The sequence below is a fragment of the Taeniopygia guttata genome, chromosome 3 (genome assembly GCF_048771995.1).
Source record: "Taeniopygia guttata chromosome 3, bTaeGut7.mat, whole genome shotgun sequence".
NCBI lineage: Eukaryota > Metazoa > Chordata > Aves > Passeriformes > Estrildidae > Taeniopygia > Taeniopygia guttata.
In genome coordinates, this window is record NC_133027.1 from 24,999,334 (window position 1) to 25,023,900 (window position 24,567).

The 24,567-nt window shown below is 36.9% G+C and overlaps 1 protein-coding gene across 1 annotated transcript in view; it reads left to right on the top strand.

Moving 5' to 3' along the window:
• The window catches only part of AGPAT5 (1-acylglycerol-3-phosphate O-acyltransferase 5), a 51,633-nt gene that overhangs the window by 8,456 nt on the left and 18,610 nt on the right, over positions 1 to 24,567 (top strand). Inside the window, 4 exon segments of the mRNA NM_001245597.2 lie at positions 5,313 to 5,382; positions 5,591 to 5,706; positions 10,829 to 10,918; positions 18,235 to 18,325. Coding sequence (NP_001232526.1) covers positions 5,313 to 5,382; positions 5,591 to 5,706; positions 10,829 to 10,918; positions 18,235 to 18,325 — 367 coding nt within the window.

The following is a 24,567-nucleotide window of genomic DNA, read 5'->3' on the forward strand; positions in this document are numbered from 1 at the left end:
TATGTAATACCAAGATGCCAAATGTTCAGAAAAACATTCCTGATGAAATCTCATCATATAAATAATCACCTTTCAGATATGTCTGAAGTATATGCAGTTATTATTTTAAAACTTTCATTACTAGTGATTTATGATGAAAGTTAGGTACTTTGTTTTTCCCAGGTGGTCACTGATTGTAATGGTGGATTTGTGCCATTGAACTGCACTGTAATCAAAAGCAAGTAATTTGGGGAAAGATCTGTCAATTATTTGGGCACCGAAAACAGGATTTCTTCAGACTTTAGATGTCAGAATCTTAAAATTAAAATCATTGTAAATATTGGGGGGTTTTCCTGCTATCGACTGGAACATTTAATATATACAGATGTTTATTTAAAAATTTTCTTAAGGATTCATCAGAGAGCTAAGGAGTACAAGGGACAATTATCTTTAATTCTGCTCAGAATCTGTAATGCCTTTACAGTCGGCATCAGAACAAAATGACTTTTATACATGTATCTAATGTATGGAATGAAGTATAACCAACCATTCATAAAAGTTTGTCAATTTTGACTGTAAGGCTAAAAGGCTTATTTTCTTATGAAAATAAGAATGTACAGGCTTAATATTTAACATCTGATGGTATGATTTATTCCAACTTAATCTAAATAGGTTGCTACTATAGTTTTCTTACAAAAAGGAAAGTAATGACAGTAAGTTGGCCCAAGTTTTTACCAGCAATAACCAGTTGTATTGCCTTAATGCTTATGAAGCAGAAGTCACACTATCAGATCTGCTTGCAGAGCAGCTTCTAACTGCTCCCATTATCAGCTGCATCTAATTACAATATTAAGGTAATCTCTTTGCTAGGACCTTGATGTGATAACCAGTTGGATCTGCAAGCAGATCTTCTGATAGTATGTTACTTTTACCTACATTTATTTTTGCCATGGAAGTGTTTACTGAGCTGATACTGCTAGGATGTGATTAAATTATCTGTTTAATTTTCTTTGGTATGTAAAGATTTCATAAGCAAGAAATACAACTCTTAACTCTAAGGAGTGTCCACCTTGTTTCAGTGAAAACATATGTAAATTATGGGTTATTTGGGTGTGGCTGCCATGCAGTACTGTTTCATATTTATACGTGACCTACCACAATTAGCAAAGCCGTAGTTGAGTACCTTGCACTGGAAAAAGCAGTCTGGTAGGGAAGCTGAAACTGGTGTCACCAGATCACCCAGGAGGTCCCATTTACATGCCTAGATCAGCCTATCACTGAATTAGCACATTCTCTCAGCAGAACTACTTGTAACATCCTGCTAATTCATCAAAGCTTCACCTGGACAGGACACCCTGAGGTGTGTCTTGTGGCTACTGCGCCAGTGAACAGCTTGGTATATGGCATCCATGGAAGCTGGGTACCAGCCTTCCCGCAGAAGGGATCTAACAGAATCCAGTTTCCTGTATTTGAGACCTCACTGTATTGAGTTTGACAGTGCTGCTGTGTAAACAGATGTGAAATACCCACATTAACACTAACTGTATTACCCTTACTTTGAACTGGGCTGTGAAGCAACCAAAACATGGCTAAAAGCACACATTTCAGTGTTGTGTACACAAGTAATGTTTGCAGTGTTAGACTGTACATCTGCATTTTAAACATTTTCCCTCAAATCTCTGCTTACTTTGGCTTGCTGTGTTGCTCTTCCTATTGACTTGTTTTCTTTGCTTGACTTCAGTGTGCCTTTTTTTTAAACAGCAGATTCTATTCTAAATGAACAGGTTCCTCACTTGCTTCATTGTGGCTGACAGGGCACTTTATCAGTTCATTAAGCTTATAGGTAGAATATATGTATACTGTAGTGTCTGGAGAGCCATGCATGAAAAATGTGAAACACTATATTAAAATTCAAATTGCCTCCCAAGCATGTCCTGTGCTGCTTCCCCGACACTGGCTGCAGGGGACAAGACCACCCCTGCCAATGCTCTGCACATCCTGGGAGCAGCACTGCTCCTCTGAGGAGGGCTGGCAGTCTTTAAGGCACTCTCATATCTTCAGGTTGCATCCAAAGGGGCTTGAATACAGGTGGGCGCTGTGGACTCCTGTTTCTGCACTGCAGTCCCACTCAAGTGCTGCCTTACAGCACAGTGCTAGAAGCGCCATGGTATGGGTTCGTTCCCCATATGGGCATTTGCTTAAGAGGTGGACTCGAGGATCCTTGTGGATCCCTTCCAAATCAGAACATCCTGTGATTCTGTAATTCACTGTGGCCCCCAAACATCTGCACCAGCTAAATGAGAAAGAGTTAGAGGCTGCACAGCCTGTGCAGCAAGGAATTCTGCAAAGTTAGCTAAGAAAAACAGCAGGGAGTCCAAGGTTTTCTGGAGGCCATGAAGAAGAGTATTGTTTCCTTCTGCAGCTATAATGTACTTTAGGTGCTCTGGTTTACCTAAACACATCAGATGGCCAGAAATTGGAGTCTTGTCCTGAGCAGACTGTTCTGCTTATACACAGTCAGGTTTATTCCTCAGACACCATCTCAAAGGGAAAAGAACATTCATGTGGAATTCAAAGCTCTTAACTGTTACCCTTCTGTTTTGTATGGTGAATATTTTCAGAAGCCTGATGAAGTAAAAATGCTTTGGTCTCAGAAGGAGAGCTGCGTGGGTGCCCACAGAGTAGGTGTCTCCTGGGGCTGCAGGCTGGAAGTTGCCATTCTTAGCTACTTGTAGTAACAGTTGTAAGTTTGTAGCTGAGTTCTTTAACTGAGAGTGTCTAAGGTGAATAGCTGTTTTCTGGCCTTTAATGAACTGTGTAAGCTTTTCCTCGAGATCAGTGAGATGGGTGGTGCTGAAGTGGATGATGCTGTGGATAAAGCTGGTCCATCCTCTTAGGCTGAGCCATCTGAGCAAACTAAATAGAACTTTCAGATTTTCTCATTCTTACCTTTGCTTTGAAATAAAACATCGAGTTTTTGTGTGTTTAATGAGAACTAATATAAATAAGATTTTTTTTCTTTTTTAGTTCTTTAGTTTTTTTGGGTTTTTTTTTTTCTTTTTTAGTTTTAGTTTGGCTGTGTGTTTTATCATGAGTAAAAGATTTTGGTCCATTACATGTAAACACATCTAACCCTTAGGGTAAGCCATAATGTTGTGCATAGAAGTTGTTTACAGGAACAGTGAGTGGGTGTTCCTCTGGGGTTAAAAAGTGAACTAGATCCAATCTTACTGAAATAAAAAATTACCCAGATTAACTGTTATATTTGGCAGGCACGAGCATATATATATTTTTTATGGGAATGATCCTTTATATTTGTTTTTACCCATGCAATAGTCCAAAGCAAATGCTTTAAATTGTGAGTCTGATTGTACTGAGATTTTGACTTGGTACATTAAAGTGGAAATATTTACAAGTTGAAGTTAAAAATTGTGTATTTCAAACCCTGTTTCTTGTGTGGGGGCAGCTCTTAGGGTCAAGGGCAGGTTTTGTTTTGCTCTTGTTCTTATTTTTTTTCTACACTTTAGAAAAGCTCAAATAACATTCAAGACCTTCTGGTTTGTTGTATTGGGCCGTCTCTCTTACTCTAAAATTCTCTTTGCCAGAAACTGCATAGTGGAGTCTTAACTTGAAATTAAAGACGACAGTGTTTATGGACGTCATGCGTAACAGTGCTAGGAAAGCATACACTTGTAAAGCGAAGTTTTAACTCTGTAAGTGAGAGTAGGAGGATTTATTTCAGAGGAATTTGGGCATCTGAACTGTAAGTTCAACCCTCAGACTGCTACCTTGTTGTAAACTGTGTGTGGTACCTAATCTCAGCAGTAAGGTTATAAATTCTGGTACTTCAATAAGAATACTACTCCTATAGCAGAATCTTGTTCAAATTTCTCAGATACTGTTCAGAATATACTTGTCAACTGATCTGTTACAAATATTGTTCAGTTAGAATTTATTGTGCATGCCTTTTCTTTTTTGTTTTTGGAAAAAAATAAATCAAGTTATAGCCTCTTTTACTCTATGCTGAATGATCTCTTGCTCACATATTAACTGAGTATCTCAGTTTGCCAATTCAAGGTTTTGGCCTTGAAAACAAAACTTGATCAACAGTGTGGTTGTATTTTCAAAGAAGAAACAGTAGGAATGTGAAACATGCAGTGGTTTTGTGCGGTTTTTGCCTAGAGTTAACAATATGAGACATTAGCCATCCAGTATCACAGGTTACCTGAGAGATGGACAGAGTTTCCAGAGATCCTGATATAGAGACCTCCTATAAGGATCAATATGAAACTTGGCATACTAAATGATACCAATTAAGATATGAATGTTAGTTCTTCCTGATGAAATTCCAGTATTTTCCAGACTAGGGAAGTGATGAAAATAAGTGGGTAAACCTTCCATATAGCACTTTGCTTTTTTGGTAAATGGAATAATTTCAAAGTAGCATTTATGTCTGATACTTCTAGAAACAAGGGTTATGTCCATTGGCAGAACAATGGTGAACACCTACCTAGAATGTACTGGTTAGAAAAAATATGCTTCATTAAGTAGTGAAAATGTGTATTAAAGTTAATTGAACAGCTGGATTGGTTCTTGAGCTCAGAATTAAAATTATTTTCAAGTATAAAATGAGAAATTAGTTAATTGAATGAATCCATTTTAAAAGGGTGATCAAGATTCTAGCATCAACATCTTGTTTTGTAGTCATGCTCTCAGAAGATTATTTCACTAGTAGTCCAGTACCTTTCAGGGGTGAGACACTACAAGGTTGAAGTGTGTCTTTAATGTAGCAGAAGAAAAACATATAAAAAAACCCTGCTATTTGGAAGCCACAGACTAATTTAAAGGCATCCTTTAACCTCATGCTTTTTTTATTCACTCTTTAATGGTTAAAATAATGGCAAATGGTTGAGATTTTGTTCTTGATCTAATCCAGGAAAATTTACCATTTTAGGTTCAAGTGTCTAGATAAAGCATGTCTTATTCATTAGATGTATAAATAAATGGTGATTTTGTACATGCCTGTGATTCCCCATTAACTTCAATTATATTAATGTAGGGAGCTTGTGGCTGAAGGTAACATTCCATGGATCCAGTTCTGGTGCTATGGCACAAGAACAGAATAAGTTTCTTAAGCCCTCATTAGTTAATATTTACAGCTTTGTTGATAAGACAGTAGTCTGTGTGGTCGGTACTGATAGGGTGTTTGTTAATGACGCTAACTTGCTGACAGTTTTCTTAGTAAAAACCCTAATACTGCATTGGATCTCATCACTGCCTAATGCAATGAAAATAAATTATAAAGTAATAATGCCCTTTTTTTTTTTTTGTAGGTAATTATCTACGGGGATTTGCCAAAAAATAAAGAAAATGTAATATATTTATCAAATCATCAGTGTACAGGTTTGTATTTATTTTGCTTAACACTTTTATAGATTTTAAAAATTGGCTTGTCTGTTTGCTGTGCCTCTTTCCAGGCTTGCCCTAACAAGCAAGAACTTCTAGTTCAAAAACGTTTAATGACATTTATACATACAATATGTACTTTTTGATTCATCAGTGGCAATTAAGAGGTCATTTAGCTGATTGCTTTGGGCTTTTATCACTGCAGTTGATTGGATTATCGCAGACATGCTGGCGATCAGGCAGAACGCACTCGGGCACGTCCGCTATGTCCTGAAGGATGGCTTAAAATGGCTTCCATTGTACGGGTGGTACTTTTCACAGGTGAGCCACTTTGCTTGCTGTTTGTGAGTCAAACATGTAAGATGTACTCTCTCTGTTTTCCATGCATGCTATGAAGATGCAGTTCTGAGCTGGCATTAAATTATTTGAACATGAAAGCAACTAGCTTCACACAGTGTAGTTAGATGTGTATCTTAGTTGAGAAGCAGTTACTCAAGATTCAGTTTATTTTTCTAAATGAATACTTATTATGGATAAAATTAAAACTTTAGAGTCTTTTAGGAGTATTTCAGAATATTCTAAAACTTTGGTCTTTTTACAGTCTAAAACCAGTTTGTAGTCACGCTTTCAGAAGATTAGCAGAAGGTGTAAACAGATTTTTTTTCTGTGTATCATGCTACAGATTAGGAGTAAATTGGCATTACTGTTTGATGTATTTATTTGTATTTCAGTTTTTAGGTTTTAGCACAATATTAAAGAGAAAAATTGGATGTTAGTGTAGTGTGGAGGAAAGGGAGATCCTGCTTCCATGAAATTGCTGATGGTTATTTTGGACTTCAATTAAGCAAAAACCTGAATCTAACAGTATTCCCACTTTCTTCTTTCTCCTCTTTCTGCATAATAATCTTTTTGTTTATTCTAGTCTGAGAGCTCAACCTGATGTGGTTTAATTTTATAGAATTGCTGAGAAACAGTGGGCTTCACTGAGCAGCCAACATACTGACTGGATATGATCTTCAGTCTAAAATGGTGGAGAGCAGTGTAGATGGCTTATATCCCTAAAATCCTCTGTGAATTTGTCATGTCTGTTGTTTGCTTTTTCTGAAAGCAGGCCTATTTCTATGTGAAACAAAATAAAGTATAGAGGTGGATGGTTTTGAAAGTACTGGCCTTTTTCTAGGTGAGCAGAAATTGCTTCATGGTACTTATCTCAGGGTTTAGATGGGTGCTTAGTTATTAAAATAGAAATGGATAGAGTTTTGGGTAGTGGTTCCAAAGTGTTCAATAAAGCTTCTCTCCTTTGTCTTCTCCATTTGCTTTAATGTGTTCTCTGAATATTAATCTGCTTTCTGTCCCTCACCTTATTGCCCAGGCAAAGAAATAAAAAATAAAACAACAAACGCCCCCTGAAAAACCCAAAATCCCAACCAAAACAAAAAACCACCCCACACGCTTAGGAAAATACTTCTAATACAATTAGACAGTTTGATTGAATTGACTGTCAACCCTGTCCAAGAGGGCAAGAAGGTGGAGAACATTGAGAAAAATATTATGCTGGGTATGATTGGAACTATATATTAATTTGTAAACAAATGTATGAAGAGTAGGCAACTACAAGTGTATGTCCAAATAGGAGGATTTACTCTCCCTCATCTTTGCAGCACATCCAGTGTCTTCAGCTTCATGGATGAAAATCTTTGTTGTCTTTTGGATAGCACTTTAGTGAGTAGGCTATAGATCTAGGCTGGAGCATGGGTGATTGACATTGTTTCTGCTAAATGTAGTATGTTTGGAGAAGTATATGCTGCAGAGAAAATGAGAAAACTATTCGCAATTTCTTTTATTGGTAGGTTTGCTGTCCCTGTCCCCTAAATAACTACAAACTCTCAGACCCTGTCATACCTCACTAAGGGTATGCATAAGGAGAAAATGGAATTCTCACTTGTCTAATGCTTGCCCTTAATGCTTCTCTACACTTTTGTCCACCAAAGTGACTGATCTGCTTATGGAAATATTTTGCTCTTTGTCCTTGCCTTTAGTCATTACAGTGGTGGTGATTTAAGTCTGCTTTAATTAAAATACAAACAGGATATATATATTCCATCCACTATCACTAGATTTCCGGAAATTTTTTTTTTCAAGATTTTGGAAAATTACTTTTGCTATGTGGAATATCCGGTGCTCAGTTTCCTGAGCTGTATATTGACTGTTAAAAGGAGGTTCCTGTGGAACTTAATCTGAATGTCACCTACATTTTTAATCAAAACATGTATATATTAAATAAAATCTATTCAGATTTGGACTCCTCAAAAAATAAAACTTCTGCAAGATTCAGTGGGGGGTGATTATATATACTTTTATATATATATTTAAATCTTTGACACAATTGACAGGCAGTGGTGATGCATATATGACTAAATGACTGAGACGGGATGCAGAAGGCCTGCAGTGCAAGCTAATAGGTATTTTTATTGTTTTTATCACACCAAACAGTGCAAAAACATAAAACACTTCCTGCCCTTCCTGTTGATGTTCTGTCAGTGATGTCACTTACACTCCACTAAAAGTTTCCAGAGCCACGTAGTTACGCCATGCTCACGGAATTCATATTCCCTTCCTCAGGTAAACATCCTGTTTGGAAATAAACGTGGTCTGGATGTCCAGGAGAGCAAAATTCAGGCACAAAGGAAGTATATTTGTAAACACAATCCATTGTTGACTGAGAGAGGGGCTTTTAAAGTACAGCGGAAAAAAATTATAACCTTAAAAACAGTACTTCCAGAAATCTGTTTTGAAGAGCGTTCATATATTTGATCTCTTACTGAAAAGGAAATGCAATACAAGTTGGGGAATTTGAGCTATATACAATCACATAACTAGCATTCTTCTTTGAAGCAGCTATCTAATAGCAAGGAAAGAAAAGAAACACTTAAATTAACCTATTATGTTCCAAGTGTGATTTATTAAGTAAAACCGATTTCTTTTCCTAAAACTGTCTTTATTATTTTTGGGTAGATCTGAAATATTTTCTTGCCCCTATTATTTGCTACCAATTCATTCAATCACTTCTATTTGCTTATACTATCCAGTTCATTCCTATTTACCTTGTACCCCTGATGAGGCTGGGGTGTAATTTTTAAAAGGATTTTTGATACCCCACAGTTTGCTTGACTTTCTAACATAGAGAGTATGCCTTTATCTTTTCTGTTATCCAGCATCAGCTTGTGCACACTTTTGGCTGTTCCTGAGTTTTTGCCACATATCCTCCCTCTCTTTAGCTCTGTACCTCTGAACCACAGGGACCTACCATAGTGGTGGAGTTGGAGTGAATGCAGTGAATGCTGATCTTGTGATACTTCGTCTGTTCTTATGTTACATGACTCTGTGCTCATTTACTTGAGATGTGCAAATCTATTTCTGAGCATTAAAATGTCTGACATGAAACACCAGATCTATCTTTGGTGTCATGATGTGTGTCCCTGACCAAAAAGTCCAATAGTAACTTCATTTGTCCAAATTGACAAATTAAACAAGGAAAAGTTGGCTCAGTATTTTTCCAGTTTACTGCAGCTGATTAGTAATTTGATGATAAGGGAATACCTCTATTCCAGGTTTCTCTCATTTATCAAAGCTTGACCCAGCTGAGCTCACAGAGAATGATCACCTACCCATTACATGGAAGTCTTATATAGTAGATTAATTTTTTCCTATACCAAACTGAGTTTGCCCTTCTTGGAAGGGGTGCTTGTGTTGAGCGTCAGAATACAGCTGTACTTTAGTCTGCTTAAGACTCCTGTTTCCCTTTAATAGTGTCAGATCTTGAACGCAGTCTTATATGTGGCATGTGGAGATAACATGAGGCTCTCTGCTACACAGCTGAAGAAATGTTTTTTTGTTCATGCTGCTTTCTGTCTGAAACTGTTAAACTGCTTGTTGGATGGTCCCAATACCATGCCACAGCCAAGCTCAGTGAGCTGGGGAATTCTGTTCATGGTTTTGGTCCCCTGCCAGTCACAGCAGCAGAGCTGTCCGTTCGAGCTGGATACTTCACCTTGGGAGGGAACCACAGTTGATAAAGTTAAGACAGAATATTTAGTATGCACTCAATGCATCATTGGCTTTCTGTTCCCTTTCACTGCAGTTTTTGAAGAACAACTCAAAAGTCACATCAAACACCACTAGCTAAGTAGCCATCTCTCCACACCATGAAAAGCAAATGCTGAAAGCACTTTGCATGACCACCTCGTCTGCTCACCTCCTTCTAACCCCTCAAATTTTATTCCTGTCCATGCCAGGTAGACATCTCTGCACCCAGCCACTACACCTATTTCTATGATGTACTGTATCTTTTCAGAGATCAGGTATTTGAATGAGGCTCAGCTCTTAACAGTTTTAATCTTACTGTCACCTTTCTGTTAAGAGCATGCAAAACCATGAATGGACAGAAGTTTTCTGACAAATCGTAATACCAATTGTCATGGTGAATAGAAAAGAGTATTACCAAGTTATGTAGTCAGTCAGAAAACCCATGAAAACAATGTACTTTAAACCTGAAATTCTGTTATTTGCAAACTAATAATGTTTTTTTCCAGACTTCATTGTATCAGTAGTTCATAGTTGGTGCATGTTTGTTTGCATACTCTTTCTCTGTAGATAAACAACGTGGTGGAAGAGGGAAATGATAGAGCAAATTTCTCTTTGTGTGTGCTTTTACTGAAGTTTTATGATAAGCTGTGTGCAACAAGTTATAAAATTAATCTCTTTAGGGACATAGTTTTACTTTTTATAAAAATTTTCAGTAAAAATACCTCTATAGAATTCTTTGCTTTGTGAAGATTTTGGTTTACTTATTCAATTATTATCCTGGGATATACTTATTTATTAAAAGTCTGGTTCTCTAGTAAAGTGCATGAAGGTTTTCAAGACCTACGCTAGTTACTTTTGTGCTATTGATAAATTTTGTATGTAGAAAAATGATACTTGCCTTCCCAGTATTTGCATTAGTTACTATTTAAGAGAAGGCATATAGAATTGAAAGCATTGACGTGTAAGTACTGACATGTGAGTATCAGTTTTCTGATTTTCCCTTGATGCACAAATGAAGCTGCATGTCAGCACTGCCAGGAATAAATACCCTGGGGTCACTTTTAATGCCATCTTCTAGTTAATTAGTTAACACCTTTAAACAAGACATTTCAAGTGTTTTATGCATTGGGGGTTTTTTATGTCTGATTTTTATTAAAATAAATTTTGTGAGCTAAAGTATATGCAAATGTAAAATTAGTTTCACATGTTTTTGCAATAGGAGAAAATGTCTTGTCGTCAATTTGCAGTGTGAGTCATAAAGATGACTTGTCATTGTCTCTTGTTTGTTCTTCGATCAGCTGTTCTACATTAAACTGCTTAAATACTTAATGCTTTCCCTTTTTTTTCTCTCTGATAGCATGGAGGAGTCTATGTAAAAAGAAGTGCCAAATTCAATGAGAAAGAAATGAGAGAGAAGTTGCGGGCCCAGATGAAAGCTGAGACTCCAGTAAGCTTATACCTTCCTTCTCATTTCTTTGACTTTTTTAATGGCAAAGGCTTGTTGGAGAAAAGAGCCATGCCCGATATCCACAAACTACTAAGATGGTAATCATGGATTTGTTTTCTTTCTGTGTTTTTACAGTTACTTTCTGTGATTAGAGTGATACCTCTAATTAAACTGAGGAAAGTTTGACTGTTTCTTTATGACTGACAGGAACTTTGTGGTCCTCTCTGTAGAGGGCAAGGCGGATCTGGACTTAGAATATAAACTATAGTACCTTTCTTGAGAAACCTCTATTTCAAAAGAGAAACACTCTGTTTCAAAAGACAACATTTTGACTACTGTGTGCTTGTCAGAGACTGATACACTCGACTTCTAAAAGTCAAGAACCTTTCCTACCAAATGTTAATTAGTCATCACAATGATCAATCATTTTTAATGGCAATGGCATCTTAGAATTGAATAACTTTGTCTGCTATGCCTGGAGGAGGGAAAAAAACCCAAAACAAGCTCTTGATAATTTTCTATTTGAAGAATGACTGTTACTGCCAAGTGACTTTTCTCATGACTCCCTGTATGGTTTGTGGCTCAGTGGTTAGAATCACTGTGCTTTGCTTCCATTACTTGCTGTGCATTAAATTTTTTTTCTTCCTTTTTGGCCAAGCTAAAAGAAAACAACTAAGCAAGCCTTGATATAGAACAGTTAAACTTCCATTTTATTTAAAATTGTGTTATTAGGACTTAGACTTCCCATATTGTCAAAACTTTTATAAGCTGAGACTTGGGTAAAAAGAGTTCATGGGTTGTTTTGACATTCATAATAGTATTTTTTTTTCTTATTTGGAGATAGTGAGTTTATGTTTGTGCATTTGTTTCTGTTGAAAAAATAAATTGACCTTGTGCTTACTGAGAGGCGTAAATGAGTAAAGTGTCCCTATTTCAGACAATGCTCAAATTCATTTTGCCTTCAAAAAATAATTTAACTTTTTTTTTGTTGTTTTAATTAAGAAAGGAAAGTTCACATTGTTAGCATGTAAGTTAGGCCAGAAATACATTACAACAGCTAAACAGTATCTAGTCAATGATGTCTATGCAGAAGATGGGCATGTTCAGTGATGGCAACCTGCACCCTCATTACCAGGGAAAGTCCTGGGATGAAAAGAGGTTGTGTTGCTTCATTATTTGCCATATGTCAGTAGTAAAGACTCTACTTGCTGTAACATGAGGTGTAAGGGAATAAGCAAAGGCTGCTTGCAGGAAGTATGAAACTTACTTGTAGTCATCCCCCTAAGCAATTATTCCCCCTGCAGAGTTCTGATTAAGTTCATTTTAGTTAGTTTGGATGAAATGAGCCAGCAAGGTGTTTTCCAGCATAGACCCATGGATTTCTTGCTAGCTAAAAAGACAGCTACTGCTTGAGTCTGGTTTTCTGGCTTCCCTCTGCACCCCCTAAAAAGTCGGGGGTTTTTGTTATTATAAGTTTTACATTGTGGTGAGAGTCTTAATTTGAAGTCTGTATTAAATTAATCTCCTTTAGAAAAATGTGTATTTTTCTTTTAATACAATCTTGGGAAGATGTGCCTAGAAACTCATCTGATTATGTCCTTGGAAACCTGCAAATGGTGTTCAGCTTTGCTGCAGTGTGTCATTTTAGCACAGTTGGAATGTAAGGAGACGTTTAAGCATAAAGCTTTTCTTTAAAAATAACAACTGATGTGGGTTCTGCTTTTCATGGGGTTAGTAAGTGAAATAAATCCGGAAGTCTTTGTTTGTGGAATCATCTTTCTTCTCCCTCCTGAGCTGTGTGTAGATTGAAAGCCTCTACCTAGCCTATCAGCGTTAATGCCTAATAAATATGGGACCACTTGAGTACCTGCTGTTAGCTCTCTGGGAGTTTGGTGGTGTTGGAAATGACCACAGAACCTGGATGTGGATACCAGGGAGTTGTTGCCATTTGCCTCATATTATCAGGTGTTGCAGTATAGAAGAGAAATAAGACCTGCAGAAATTAATTGTTTAAAATCTCTCAGTCAAACTCTATAGGGAGTGACACTTAAATTTACAAAATCAAAGTTCTTAAAAGCCTGTTTATTGAGGTAAATGTTTGCATCTGCAGGGGTAAAAGACACAGACCATTGAGCTGTCATTTGAGGGAAAAATAAACTTCTTATAGCCCACTTTATCTGAGAATTTAAATGTAGATGCTCTTAAATGGCCTTTAACCTACAGTAACTACTGTGAGAAGAATATGATAGCCTGTGTCCTTATTGCATTATTCATGCAGTTCTGTAACTTAGCATGACATTTACAAGCAACCATATTGCTTTTAAAACGAAGAAATTTTGATCAAGTATGCCCTGAATTTATCAGCTTCACGCAAAAAGGACTAATCTATGACTCTGGAATTTTCATGTGCTGTATGGTACAGCTCAGGGTGGACTTTCTCAGTTTGGTGGGCAGCTGGTGTAGCTTAGTCATTCTGTGTGTACGTGGTAGAGTTCTTTCTTTAATGTAGTGCTAGAGATCAGCTGGCCTTTCAGCTGCTCAGGAAAGATTTATATACCAATAAAGAAGAGATGGACGGGAATCTGTGTTAAGGGTCACATTGTTATTTACAGTTTCTCTCCACGTACAGTTTAAACAGAAGAATCCAGATGATTAATGTTCAGTCTGTCTGGAGCCATTCCTTTTCCCATTAAGAAATTGAAGATGTGTAGGAAGACAGAACCAGTCTTTTGTTCTCTTTAGCACAGCAAGCTCTTTACTGCTTCACTGTGGACCTTTTGGGTTTTTTGGTGGTGGGTTTTTTTGTTTGTTTGTTTGTTTTTTGGTGGGTTTTTTTGTTTGTTTGTTTGTTTTTAAGTTAAGACAAGTAAATTTGAGTTAAAACTGACAGGCAAAGTAAGGCTGCTTCTTGGCCTCTTACATGCACAGTATAACCTGATCAGTGCTCTGGTATGCCTCCTTTTGTGTAGACAATGGTGGACTATGTGTTTCTCCTTGCTCACCTCGTCTTCTGACTTCATCCACCTGTCTGCTATAAACAACCCCTTTTCCTGCCATCAGGTCTGCAGCTGGTCCATGACTCTTCCCAGATATACCACATCAGTGTCAGACAGGCTCAAAGCTGATAGCAGACTGAAACACTGTTGCACCTGTATTTTCTTAGTGGGGATCTTGAACTAGTATATTTTCTTAGTTATTTCTGGAAGTCAGTTTGCTTTTCAAACTCTCATTGAATTATATGCTTAAATGGCGCATTATTGAGACTTTTGTTGATAAAATTCACTCAAGATGGTGTGATTTGGTTTAAAATTCCATAAAATTTGACTGATTGCTAAAAAATTGCAATCTTATGTCTTTTGAGATCAGAAACTGTCACAGTGTTTAAAGAACACTTTTGTGTTAATGTTGTTTTAATGTAAGCCATAGATGAATGTAAGCCAAATGAATGGGTATCCAGCTGTTACTTGATATGCTAATCTACTTGATTTATAAAGAAAGTTAACTCTTCTGAACAGCAGTCTTCCATCTGATAAGTGAAAATGTCACTTCTATTTTTTAATCATGCATCAAGAGTAGGAAATCTTCATTCTGAGATGTGGGATTTAACCCTGTACAACCAATATTTAGCTGATTACTATGCGTTTTGGTTTTGTCATTCATTCAGTCATAGAATAAGTCACTGTTATAGGAAGAAATGCTAATCAAACAATAAAAACATAGAGGCTACAGACACATTAATACAATTGCTATGAGGCTTCATGTAATAATTTTGTGATATAGTTACTAATTTGCAAATCCCTGACAACTGTAAATCACAGATGTCCTTGCCTGCTTTTCCCACATCACCTTTTGTATTTTGTTTCAATGATACCAGATAGGTTTTCTCATACTATATGCTTTTCAGTTATTGATCTGAGTGGTAATGATTCTCATCCAATTCACTAGAAGCATACTTTCTAGGCAGTGGTCTAAGTGGATGCAGATATGAATCTGTCTAGCTGTCAGGATACAATAGCAGTAATAATAATATTATAACTAAGTAAGTGCATTGTTTAAGACAATTTTGAATTTTGTAAATTAAAATATTTGTTTTCCCTTTTTGACATGAGAACAGCACAGTAAATGCAAGATAGCTTTAGTCAGTAGTTACCACTTCTTCATGCCCTATGTTCTTCTACAGAGTAGCATCTACTCACTCTAGTATGTTCTCCAAACCCCTTGGCCACTTTTTCTTGCTGTATGTTTATGGTCATTCTGTATTCCAGGGACTCATGTGTCACTTTGCTGCTTTCCCTTGCTCCATCCATACCTCAATTTGTGGCACTCTGATCTATATCAGGGACTCTCTCAGCTGCCCTCTCCCCTGTCTGAAAGCACAACCCCACTTAGTGCCACTGCTCTTTCTGTTTTCCTGTGAGACCTCGACAGTGCTGGGAAAAGGAAGCATTGCTCTTTGGGAAAATGCAGTTACCATCTTCCATTCCTTTCATTTGTGGGTTGTGACAAGTGCACTGACATTGCACTGAGGACTCTTCAGGCAGCCCCTGACTGGCAAAATGCAAAAGACTTGCATCTTTTTTGATTTTCTGGCTCCAACAAGAATCAGTAGGGTTCTACTAAATGAATTCTGATCCACTCCTTGAAGCTTTCAAATTGATGAGAGATACCAAGTTTATTGACACCCACCTGTTCCACAGAAGGAGTGAAAGTACCACATACTTGAGCATAGGGACCTATTGCTTGGGTTAAAATCAGTGTCTTAATGAATCAGGGACTGTGGTAATTCAAAACTGTCTCTGCTGTTTTGAACATGACGACTGTATTTTGCAGCAATAAAGTGTGTAACTTTTATGTAGCTAATTGCCCTAATTGAAAAATCTGTGTTAAAAATGGCCTAAGCTGCAGCTAGTGTTTCTAGGCAATTAAAATGTTTCTACAAGTTCTTATTCGAAGTTCAGGGAAGCTTATTTAGTTATTAAAATCTTAGAGATTTGTAGTTCTTACAGTCTTTTGAAATAGTGCTTAAGGATTTAACTTCTGCTGCCCATGGTGGGAGAAAAGCCAGTCGTACAAGTGGTTCTGGCACTTGCAGGATATCTTTGTCTTGTGCAGCACTGTATGTGAGTATAAGTAGGTCATCTATTTACATTCATGAATTCTACTCTTAAAACTGTCCTAATGAGCTTTATAGTAGGTTATCATATGCTGAATTTAAAGCAAAGGCCACTTCTCTGTCTTGTTGGTATGCTTTCAACTCAGAGATACGCAGATTCTGGTCAACACACCTGTTTGTCTGCTTGTGTTGTAGGTGTTTACTAATAAGTAAAATACAATTTCAGTCCCTGGTTTGTGTTAAACACATAGGACTGAAGTAAGTAGATACTGTTCCCTGTTGTGCCGCCTGCTTTGGGGGTGATTATCTGTTTTGAAGACCAGTAACAATGTTGCCTGCTTGTAAGTGCTAAGCTATGTACCAAGAATGGTATTCCTGTCCTGTGTGCTTCACTTCCTTTGCTCTATAACCTCTTGCAGTTGCTGTATTACCCTTTAGAGCTGAGCAATGCAGTCTTTAATGGGGGTGGAACTGGAACAGCTCATCTTGAAGTACCATTTTAAGCATCCAAATTACAAGTTTTTCACATAAGCACATATATGAAAAGAAAGAAGAATGCATCTGGATTTGAATATTATGTCCTTTCCACCTACCTCTGAAATATTTTACTTAGTCACTTAAATATCTCAACATTATACTTCATATATGAAATGTATAGATGACTGGGGGAAGTGTGAACTACATCTGGGTCTAAGGATTCCTGTACTTGTCCCTATATTTATGCTACAGTTATATATGAAAAAGTAAGCACCTTGACTCTTAAACCCATTTTCTTTTGTTGCCTCACCACCAAATCTATATGCATCTTTTCTGCGGGTCCTTGAACATTCTTGGGCTTCACCTGCCTCTGCAGTCTGCCAGTTTCCCTCAAACATACTGTGACAAGTACAGCCTTTCTCCTAGCTCTCTTTACTCTACTGACACTGATTTTGCTATTTTTTATGTTTATTTGATTTTTTTCCCTGTCAGGGTCTAAGGTATGTATTCAGCTCTCCTTTTTCTTGATCTCCAGCTGGCTTCTCTGGTTGGCACATTTCCTAGATTTCTTCCCACCTCTGCACTTTAGTGCATCTTTCAACCTTCCTCACTGTGGGGTGATTCTGGAGAGGTCATTTGCTGGGGCTTGTCTTTTGGCACTCAGCCCTTTCTGTAGCTGTTCCACAATCATTAAGTGCAAATACCAGCATACTCTGATGTTTTTGCATTCCTGTGTGTCTCTTTTTGAATTTTTATTTAACTTTGCATCTTTATGTGATGTGCACTCCCAGTTATCAAAGTCTTTGTCTAATCACTGACAATATTCCTTGAACTGTTTTGTAATTTCATTATCTTGTTTTCTTTCAAATGTTTATTGAGATTGCTTTCTGCAAAGTTAATAAATTAAGTATTTACAGTAGATATTTTACAATGAATGTGTCATGTTCAGCTGTGCAGCAGTTATCATTTGTGACCATAGTTGATTCTGCAGATGAGTCCTCAATATGAAATTTTCAATGTTTAAGTGATGTTTTGCATCAGCTTTGTAGGAGATACGCAAGACACACAGGCAAAAAGAAAAAAAAAAACAAACAAAACAAACCCCCTCTGTTCTGTTTCAAAAGAAAATGGAAAGTTGTCAAATTTGACTCTTCCTATTTGGGTACATAATCTACATAATCTGCAGATATGCAGATACTTAGGCAGCCTTTACCTAAGTAGTGATTTGAGAACCCATAGATTCGGTGCTGAACAGGCAAGCAAATTAATTTACTTGGGAACTCTAACCTTGCAGACATGCATGCTTAAAGGAATGTGACTTTAAAGTTCAAATTACGCTAATATGAGTTCCTAATATATTTAATATCCAATTCAGCGAGAGACATAAAAGGCACCCAAGATCTATCATCATTTCAATTAATAGTATGTCTAAAAATGAATTAATTATTGTATATTTCAGTATAAGGAAAGACTAGGGGCAAGATCACTATTAAAAAAAAATGGACACTTTGTAATTTATTCAAATTAAATTATTTTGAACCTTGAACAGTAAGTTTCTTAGAGCTAAGAAATTTCAGCTCAAGTATTCTGATTTTCTTTTGATCCTTACAATAGTCAATGGTGTGAGCTAAATAAAATATGGACCTGTAAAATGTTGATATTTCTTTAAAAACAGTCAGTTTACATTCATTATAAGAACTGTTTTATTTCTTTTTTAATTCCACAGATGTATTTGGTGATTTTTCCAGAGGGGACTCGTTACAATCCAGAAATACCAAAAGTCATTGCGGATAGTCAATCATTTGCTGAAAAGGAAGGTAAGCAAAAAAGATTTTGAAAGAATTCTTTTGTTATTGTGCTAACATATGTTATATAAAATTGTTATATAATATGAAGATCATCTCACCTTAACTGGACTTTTAAACCTGCATGATTGGTGTTTAAAGGCTTAGAATAGTATAAACTCCTGTTTTTCTCACAGAATAAGATTAAAGCGGTTCATATACAGGCATTTCATGCATTTTACAATGTACAATAGTAACTGTACTCCAGAAGGCTCGCTATAGTTTCTACCTATAGCTTTTGTATTTTCTTATTTTCTTTCTCCTTAAGGTTGTAAGAATCGCCTACACTGAATCAGGGCACTGATCTGTCTAAGTTGATATTGTAACTCCAATTACAGCTGTTAGTAAATATAAAGAATATTTTGCATAAAGCTTGTGGTGCCTTAAAGGAAACAGTCTTACATCATTTCACTTTTCATTAGTGTTAGTACTCCTATGGCATTTTGGTTTTCTTCGTCTCTCACCTTCCAGTCTCACTGTTCCAAGGTTGAACTTTATTCTGGAGTTGCTTTGATTGTTGACATTGTCACTATAACACAGATGGAATTACTTCATCTTTGGAAAGGCTTGCAAAAAATCCAAGAGTCCCAAGATTTTTCATATTTTCTCACATTATATGCACGTAAACTTTAAATCCAACAGTTCAGTGAACGTGTTTCCTGATTTTGTTTTTTCCTGTTGACCAAAAGTGAAATAATTCACTCTAAAAGTAAACAGAGAATAACAAATAGGTCTGGTAAATTAATCTCTGTGACACACACAGTGAAATGAATTCACAAGTCTGTGAATCAGCCTGTTGATATAATCAAGCTATTAAGTATTGTTAACTCTTGTCCAAAAGGATATATGCCTTTCTGCTCCTTGGGAAGAATGGAATTTGTTTGCGTGTATGAGCAGGAGAGCTGAAGTCATAATGTATTTGTTCATCGCTTCAGTTTCCTGTTGGAAATGAAAGTCAAATGTTTCATTTAGGTTGGTGGTTCTTTGAGAGTTCAGAGGGTTTTGCTTCCTCACCTTCTTTTTTATTTCACCTTTTAATTGCATCTCTGCAGAATGCAAAACAGTAAAACACTGCTTTTGTGCTTTCCAAGCATCTGTTTGTTTCTTCTACTGGTTTTCTTCCCAGTAGTGGTCTGTTTTTATTTTACAACAATTACTCCTTTAAAAAAATCTCACAACAAATAATTATTAAACAAGAAGTATCTCCAATTCTCTTTCGGAATCCTCTTAATCTCCTTCTCCACACTGCTAAATTCTTGTGTTGTTGGCCTCTGCCACAATTTTAGGTGGGGAGGATGGGAAGCAGTCTGTGCTCCCCTGGGGCCCTGCTCACCTGCATATCCACACAGATGCAGATGCAAGTGTGTTCAGAAGCAGGGGCCGACACTGAGAGCAGAACCAGGCTGTTCTGAAGGCTGAGCCTTGAGCACGTGCCAGTCCAGGGCACATCCCAGTGTGCCGGGAGCTGTGGGGATGGGGAGCTCCACGTGGCTGCTGGCAGGATGTGATTCCTGCTCCCCAGGTCCCACCTGCTTCTGTGCAGTGCTGCTGGCCCTGGCCTGCAGCTTGCCCTCAGCAGCCCCAATGTGCCCACGGTGCTGGCTGGGTGCTGGGGCTGCAGCGTGGGAGCCACAGCCACAGCCTGCCACGGCCAGGGCAGGCTGAGCGATGGCCGTGCTCCCTGGGAGTGCTGTTACTGGACACTGCTGAGCTCCAGCAAAAACACCTTGCCATGCTTGTCCAAAGGATCCCAGAGACTTCTGACTTCCTACAGCTTTAGGAAGGGTAGTAACACGTGGTAGTTCTGCCAGCCATAGGAATGAGGAGGACATACTATAACCTACAGTTTAAATAAAATTGCACTTCGTTTTTTGTGTGGGTATAATGAAGTTTAAGAATTTTGTCTTGTCATCTTAGTATATTTGTTATAGAGCATGGTGCTTCAATGTGGGCCTTACCGACATGTAGGGGAATTTGTTTGCTTGTTTTGTACCTTGAAATAATTTTTCCCTACATTTTTTGCTCAATTTTATATTGAGAAAATACTGCAAGTATAATACTGGGAAAAGTGGTTAAATTAAGAAGAGTTAAACTAAAAACCAGTCTTAGAACCAGAGCTATCGCCCCCAAATATAACAAAGGTATTCCTAGAGCACAAGCATAACTCAATGTTTATGATGCTGTCTGAAATACTGGTTTTGACATTAGTCTGTGTATATGTTTTAGTAGTTTTGCAGAGAGGAAGTATAAAAAGCCTTTTTTACTCTCTGTGAGCTGCATCCTTTTCTAGAGAAGTTTCACTGGTTTAGGCAGAATTCTTGGGCTGAACTTAATTACCTGCTCTTAGTGGGACCAATTAATGAGCTGCATCTCATATCTTGATGTTCTTTTTAAGTTTTGAATACAGTTACTGGTTCTTTACAGTTGGTTCTAGGACCAGTTCAACAAAAAGATATTTTAAATTAATTTTTAAGAAGCTGATATTGACATACAATGAAGTATTGTGACGTTGCTGATTTCAACTATTATGTCTTCACTCACTGATATTAATATTTAAATAAATCTTAACTGTCTATGAATAGGATGGAAGGATATCAAGCAGCAAAACATTTTAAGCTTTAAGCCCTTGAAAGAGAGGCAACATTTAAAAATAATTCACGTTACGGTTTGTTTTGCCATAGGGCTTGAGTTCTACACAAAATCTCGATTCTGACAAGAACAGATGGTTTTCTTCTTTATGAAACCAACAAATCAAACACACAGGGTGGGTCTATTTTAAGTTCTGCCCACTGAATTGAATTCAGTCAGAATTAGCAACAGAAAGTTGCTTACTTCCAGGAATACTGATTTTGTGGTGATGAACTGAGAATGTTGTCACCTAAGAGCAATGCTAGCTCTGAAAACTGAAGGATTACTCATAGCTTTTACTAAGTGGCAGTAGATTCCCCTCAGATCAGCTTCTTACCTGGGATAGAAGGTAAACTCAAAATATGTTTGTTTGATTGTATTGGGAAAGAAACTTGTTGACATTTAAAAATGAAAGCAAAGGTCTCTAAAACTAAGTTGTTTGGTTATTTGTAATAGGATTGATGCAGCAGTTAATCATAGAACAAGTTTAATTTTGTGAAGTTAAGAGACTTAATCTAGTATTTATAATTTTTGCCCAAAATAACAATATTTGCTGGGATTTTACAGCTACAACAAGCCACATAAGCCACGTGTTGCCAGAATATCAGACATAGATGTGTGTTAGGTTTTCTCATTTCTGGTGGAGGCTTCCAAGCTAAGGGGCATGTGTGCCCTGTAGCTGGATTTGAGCCTGATACACCTCTTTGTCCTCTCCTGGCACAAAGTAGGTGCTTGGGTGAGATGACTCCAGCAATTGCTACCAGGATGGGCACTCCCTCCATGTTTCAGTATGTTTAGTGACTTCTGTGATTCTAATGATGCATCTTGTAACATTCCCATAATCAAATATTTCTTCCTCTGCTGTCTCAAAGAACTAAGGATATAATGGCATGGGTTTTGCCCCTTGTCTTCTGAGCGTTTGCATTCCAGTTTCCGGTATTTAAGTATATAGTCATTAGTCAAGTTTGCTTTTGTTTTCCATTGTGTGGGAGTAGTCAGCCAACATGGTTCCTGTCTTCAAAGTCTGATGCAGTTCACTCAGCTTACATACTGGTGATAACCTTTCAGGCTGTGTTCCATGGGTTTAGGCATCTTAAAAGTATGGGACATCTTCCCCACTAATCAGTGAGCTTGAGTTGCTGAGTCCAGTCTTAATACCTAGGTGGCACTCATATTTTCATTGGGATTTAACTAAGTTTGTCATAATAATAGAAGTGGTAATTTTTATTGGATCTATTGAATTCAAACTGTAAATCTTTTAAGCCTGGGTCTTTTAATGATAGTGGACTATAGAGAAAAATGTTTATAAACCCCACAATATACATTATAATTATTTTTATGCTAGCTTCTGGTATGAAATTTATTTCATTTGTATATAGCCAAAATATCTATATGTGGACTTCTTATAATTTTGTAGTAGTCAGTCATAGAATCATAGAATATACTGTGTTGGAAATTACCCATCAGGATCATTGGGTCTGAATCGTGGCCCTGCACAGAACACCCCAAACACCACAAATTTCTTTGGTTTAGTAGAATCTTAATTTTATCAAAATGTTAACATATGGCATTTTATAATTTTGAAAATAAATAGAAATAATCCAAAGCCCTCCTACGCCTAATATTACTAACTCTGAAAAGTCAAAGCCAAAGGAATGAGAAGCTTGTTAAATTTTACTTGGCTTCTTTTTGCTGAATGAAGACAAAACAATCTTCCCTGGTGAAACGCGTTTCTGGAATTTTGCATTAATGTTCAATTTCTAAGAAAGCTCATTTCATCAAGCAAACATTTAAGGTATGCATTTATTATCTTCTTTCATTTTATGCAGAAAAGTTGCTAATGTAAATATTTTTTAATGCTAAGCTTTGCTTGGTAAATATGCTTTCTCCTAAGATGCTTGTGTATGCATTATATGCTTATCTCAAAATTGTTTTACAAGTCATATAAAAAAGAGGTGTTTCAATGGAGCTAATTGAAAATGTCTCCCTTCTAGATCTTGGCATTAGTTTTCAATTGTATTCTAAGGCAATTCAAAGTGTTCAATATCCTTAAAAGTTATTTGGAATTTCTCTAAAGAAAATAGCTTTTGATTGTATTTATTCTACACTTTCATGAAATCTACACTTTCATGAAAGCAGGCTTGGTCTAAAAGTGTTCAGTGAGATGTGGACAAAGAATATACTTTTTAGAAAGAGTAGGTTATGGACCTTGAGTAGCACTTGAGACCAATCATTAGAATGAAGTATGGGTCTGTGTTATTAAACATTTTCCTTAGGAAATTAAGATAGGAAAACAAGAAGCTCCATTGTATTTCTGTAGATACCCATCTTGGAAGAAAGTGTACCAATGTGTGGTGTCTCCCATGTCTTGCTGTAGGCTGGTCATACTCATCCTGTGGAGATTAGTTGCATTTCCTGTATACTTTAGTTCATGATAACAGAAAAACAATTTTACTACTGCATGCAGTTTTTTAATACTGCTATCAGCTGAGTCCTGTTTCTGTAAGTCGATGGAGCACTAGCATACAAATGGATGAGCTCTCCCACCATTTGTTATTTTTAAGTCTAGCTATGGACTCTGGTTTCAGTATGTAAAGCTTTGAATCACTGGAGGCATTCCAGAAAGCTGGTGGGAAATAAAGAGTTGGGTGAGTACTTGGGGTACTGCACGTAACTGCAGAGCTTTCTGTCTAATATCTTCACTGCACACACATTCACATGAAAAAAGAAAGGATCTAACTCGTCTTGAAATCAGTTCATTGATTTTCACCCTGGTTTCAGTTTTTCTATACTTGATAGTTGAGTTTCAAGTACATGGTTTCATGGGGAGGGGAGAGAGGTGTGGAGACCTCAAACTAATTTCTGAAATGTGGTAATGCTAATGTAATACGCATAGAGTATTCTTAAATTAGAGCTGAGGACTTTTACTGTTTTCTTTTTAAAATGTGGTGTGTATACATCAGGAGTAGAAATATAAGTAACGAAGTCCAATTCTGAAAATGTGGATGGCTTGCCTGTACTGAACAGCTCTGAGTTTCTGGCCTAGATGAAGTGAAGAGGACGGTAATCTTCTACACAGAGTTGCACTTAGCTACTATTATATGTTACTTCACCCCGATGAAGTTAGATAAATGATGTTTTGTTTAGTGTCTTTTTGTTATTTTGTGTTTAGATGAAAAATTCAGTTCTATAGATTGTAATGATCTGGGCCTTTGTACTTGCCAAAGTAATTGTTTTATTTCATTCAGTTTTCTTGCAGACTTTCTGAAGTAATTCTGCGTCTTACAATAATGTTTTAAATGGATGATATTTGAAGTATCACTGCTCATTATATTTCTTCAGATTTTTTTTTTTCTTAATGTCTATCATTCAAAAGTTAGAAGAGCAAAGCTGTGGCTTTTTAAGGTAGAATGTTACAATGTTACTAGTATCTAGTTCATTTTCTTTGGCATTTAAAACAAAATCTCATGACCTTAAATACTTTGACAGAGGGTCCTAACTGTATTGCACAACATTAAAAACAGTTTAAGCACAGCACAGTGTGTTTTGTGAATTGGATGCAGGCATCTTGCCAAGGTAACTATACT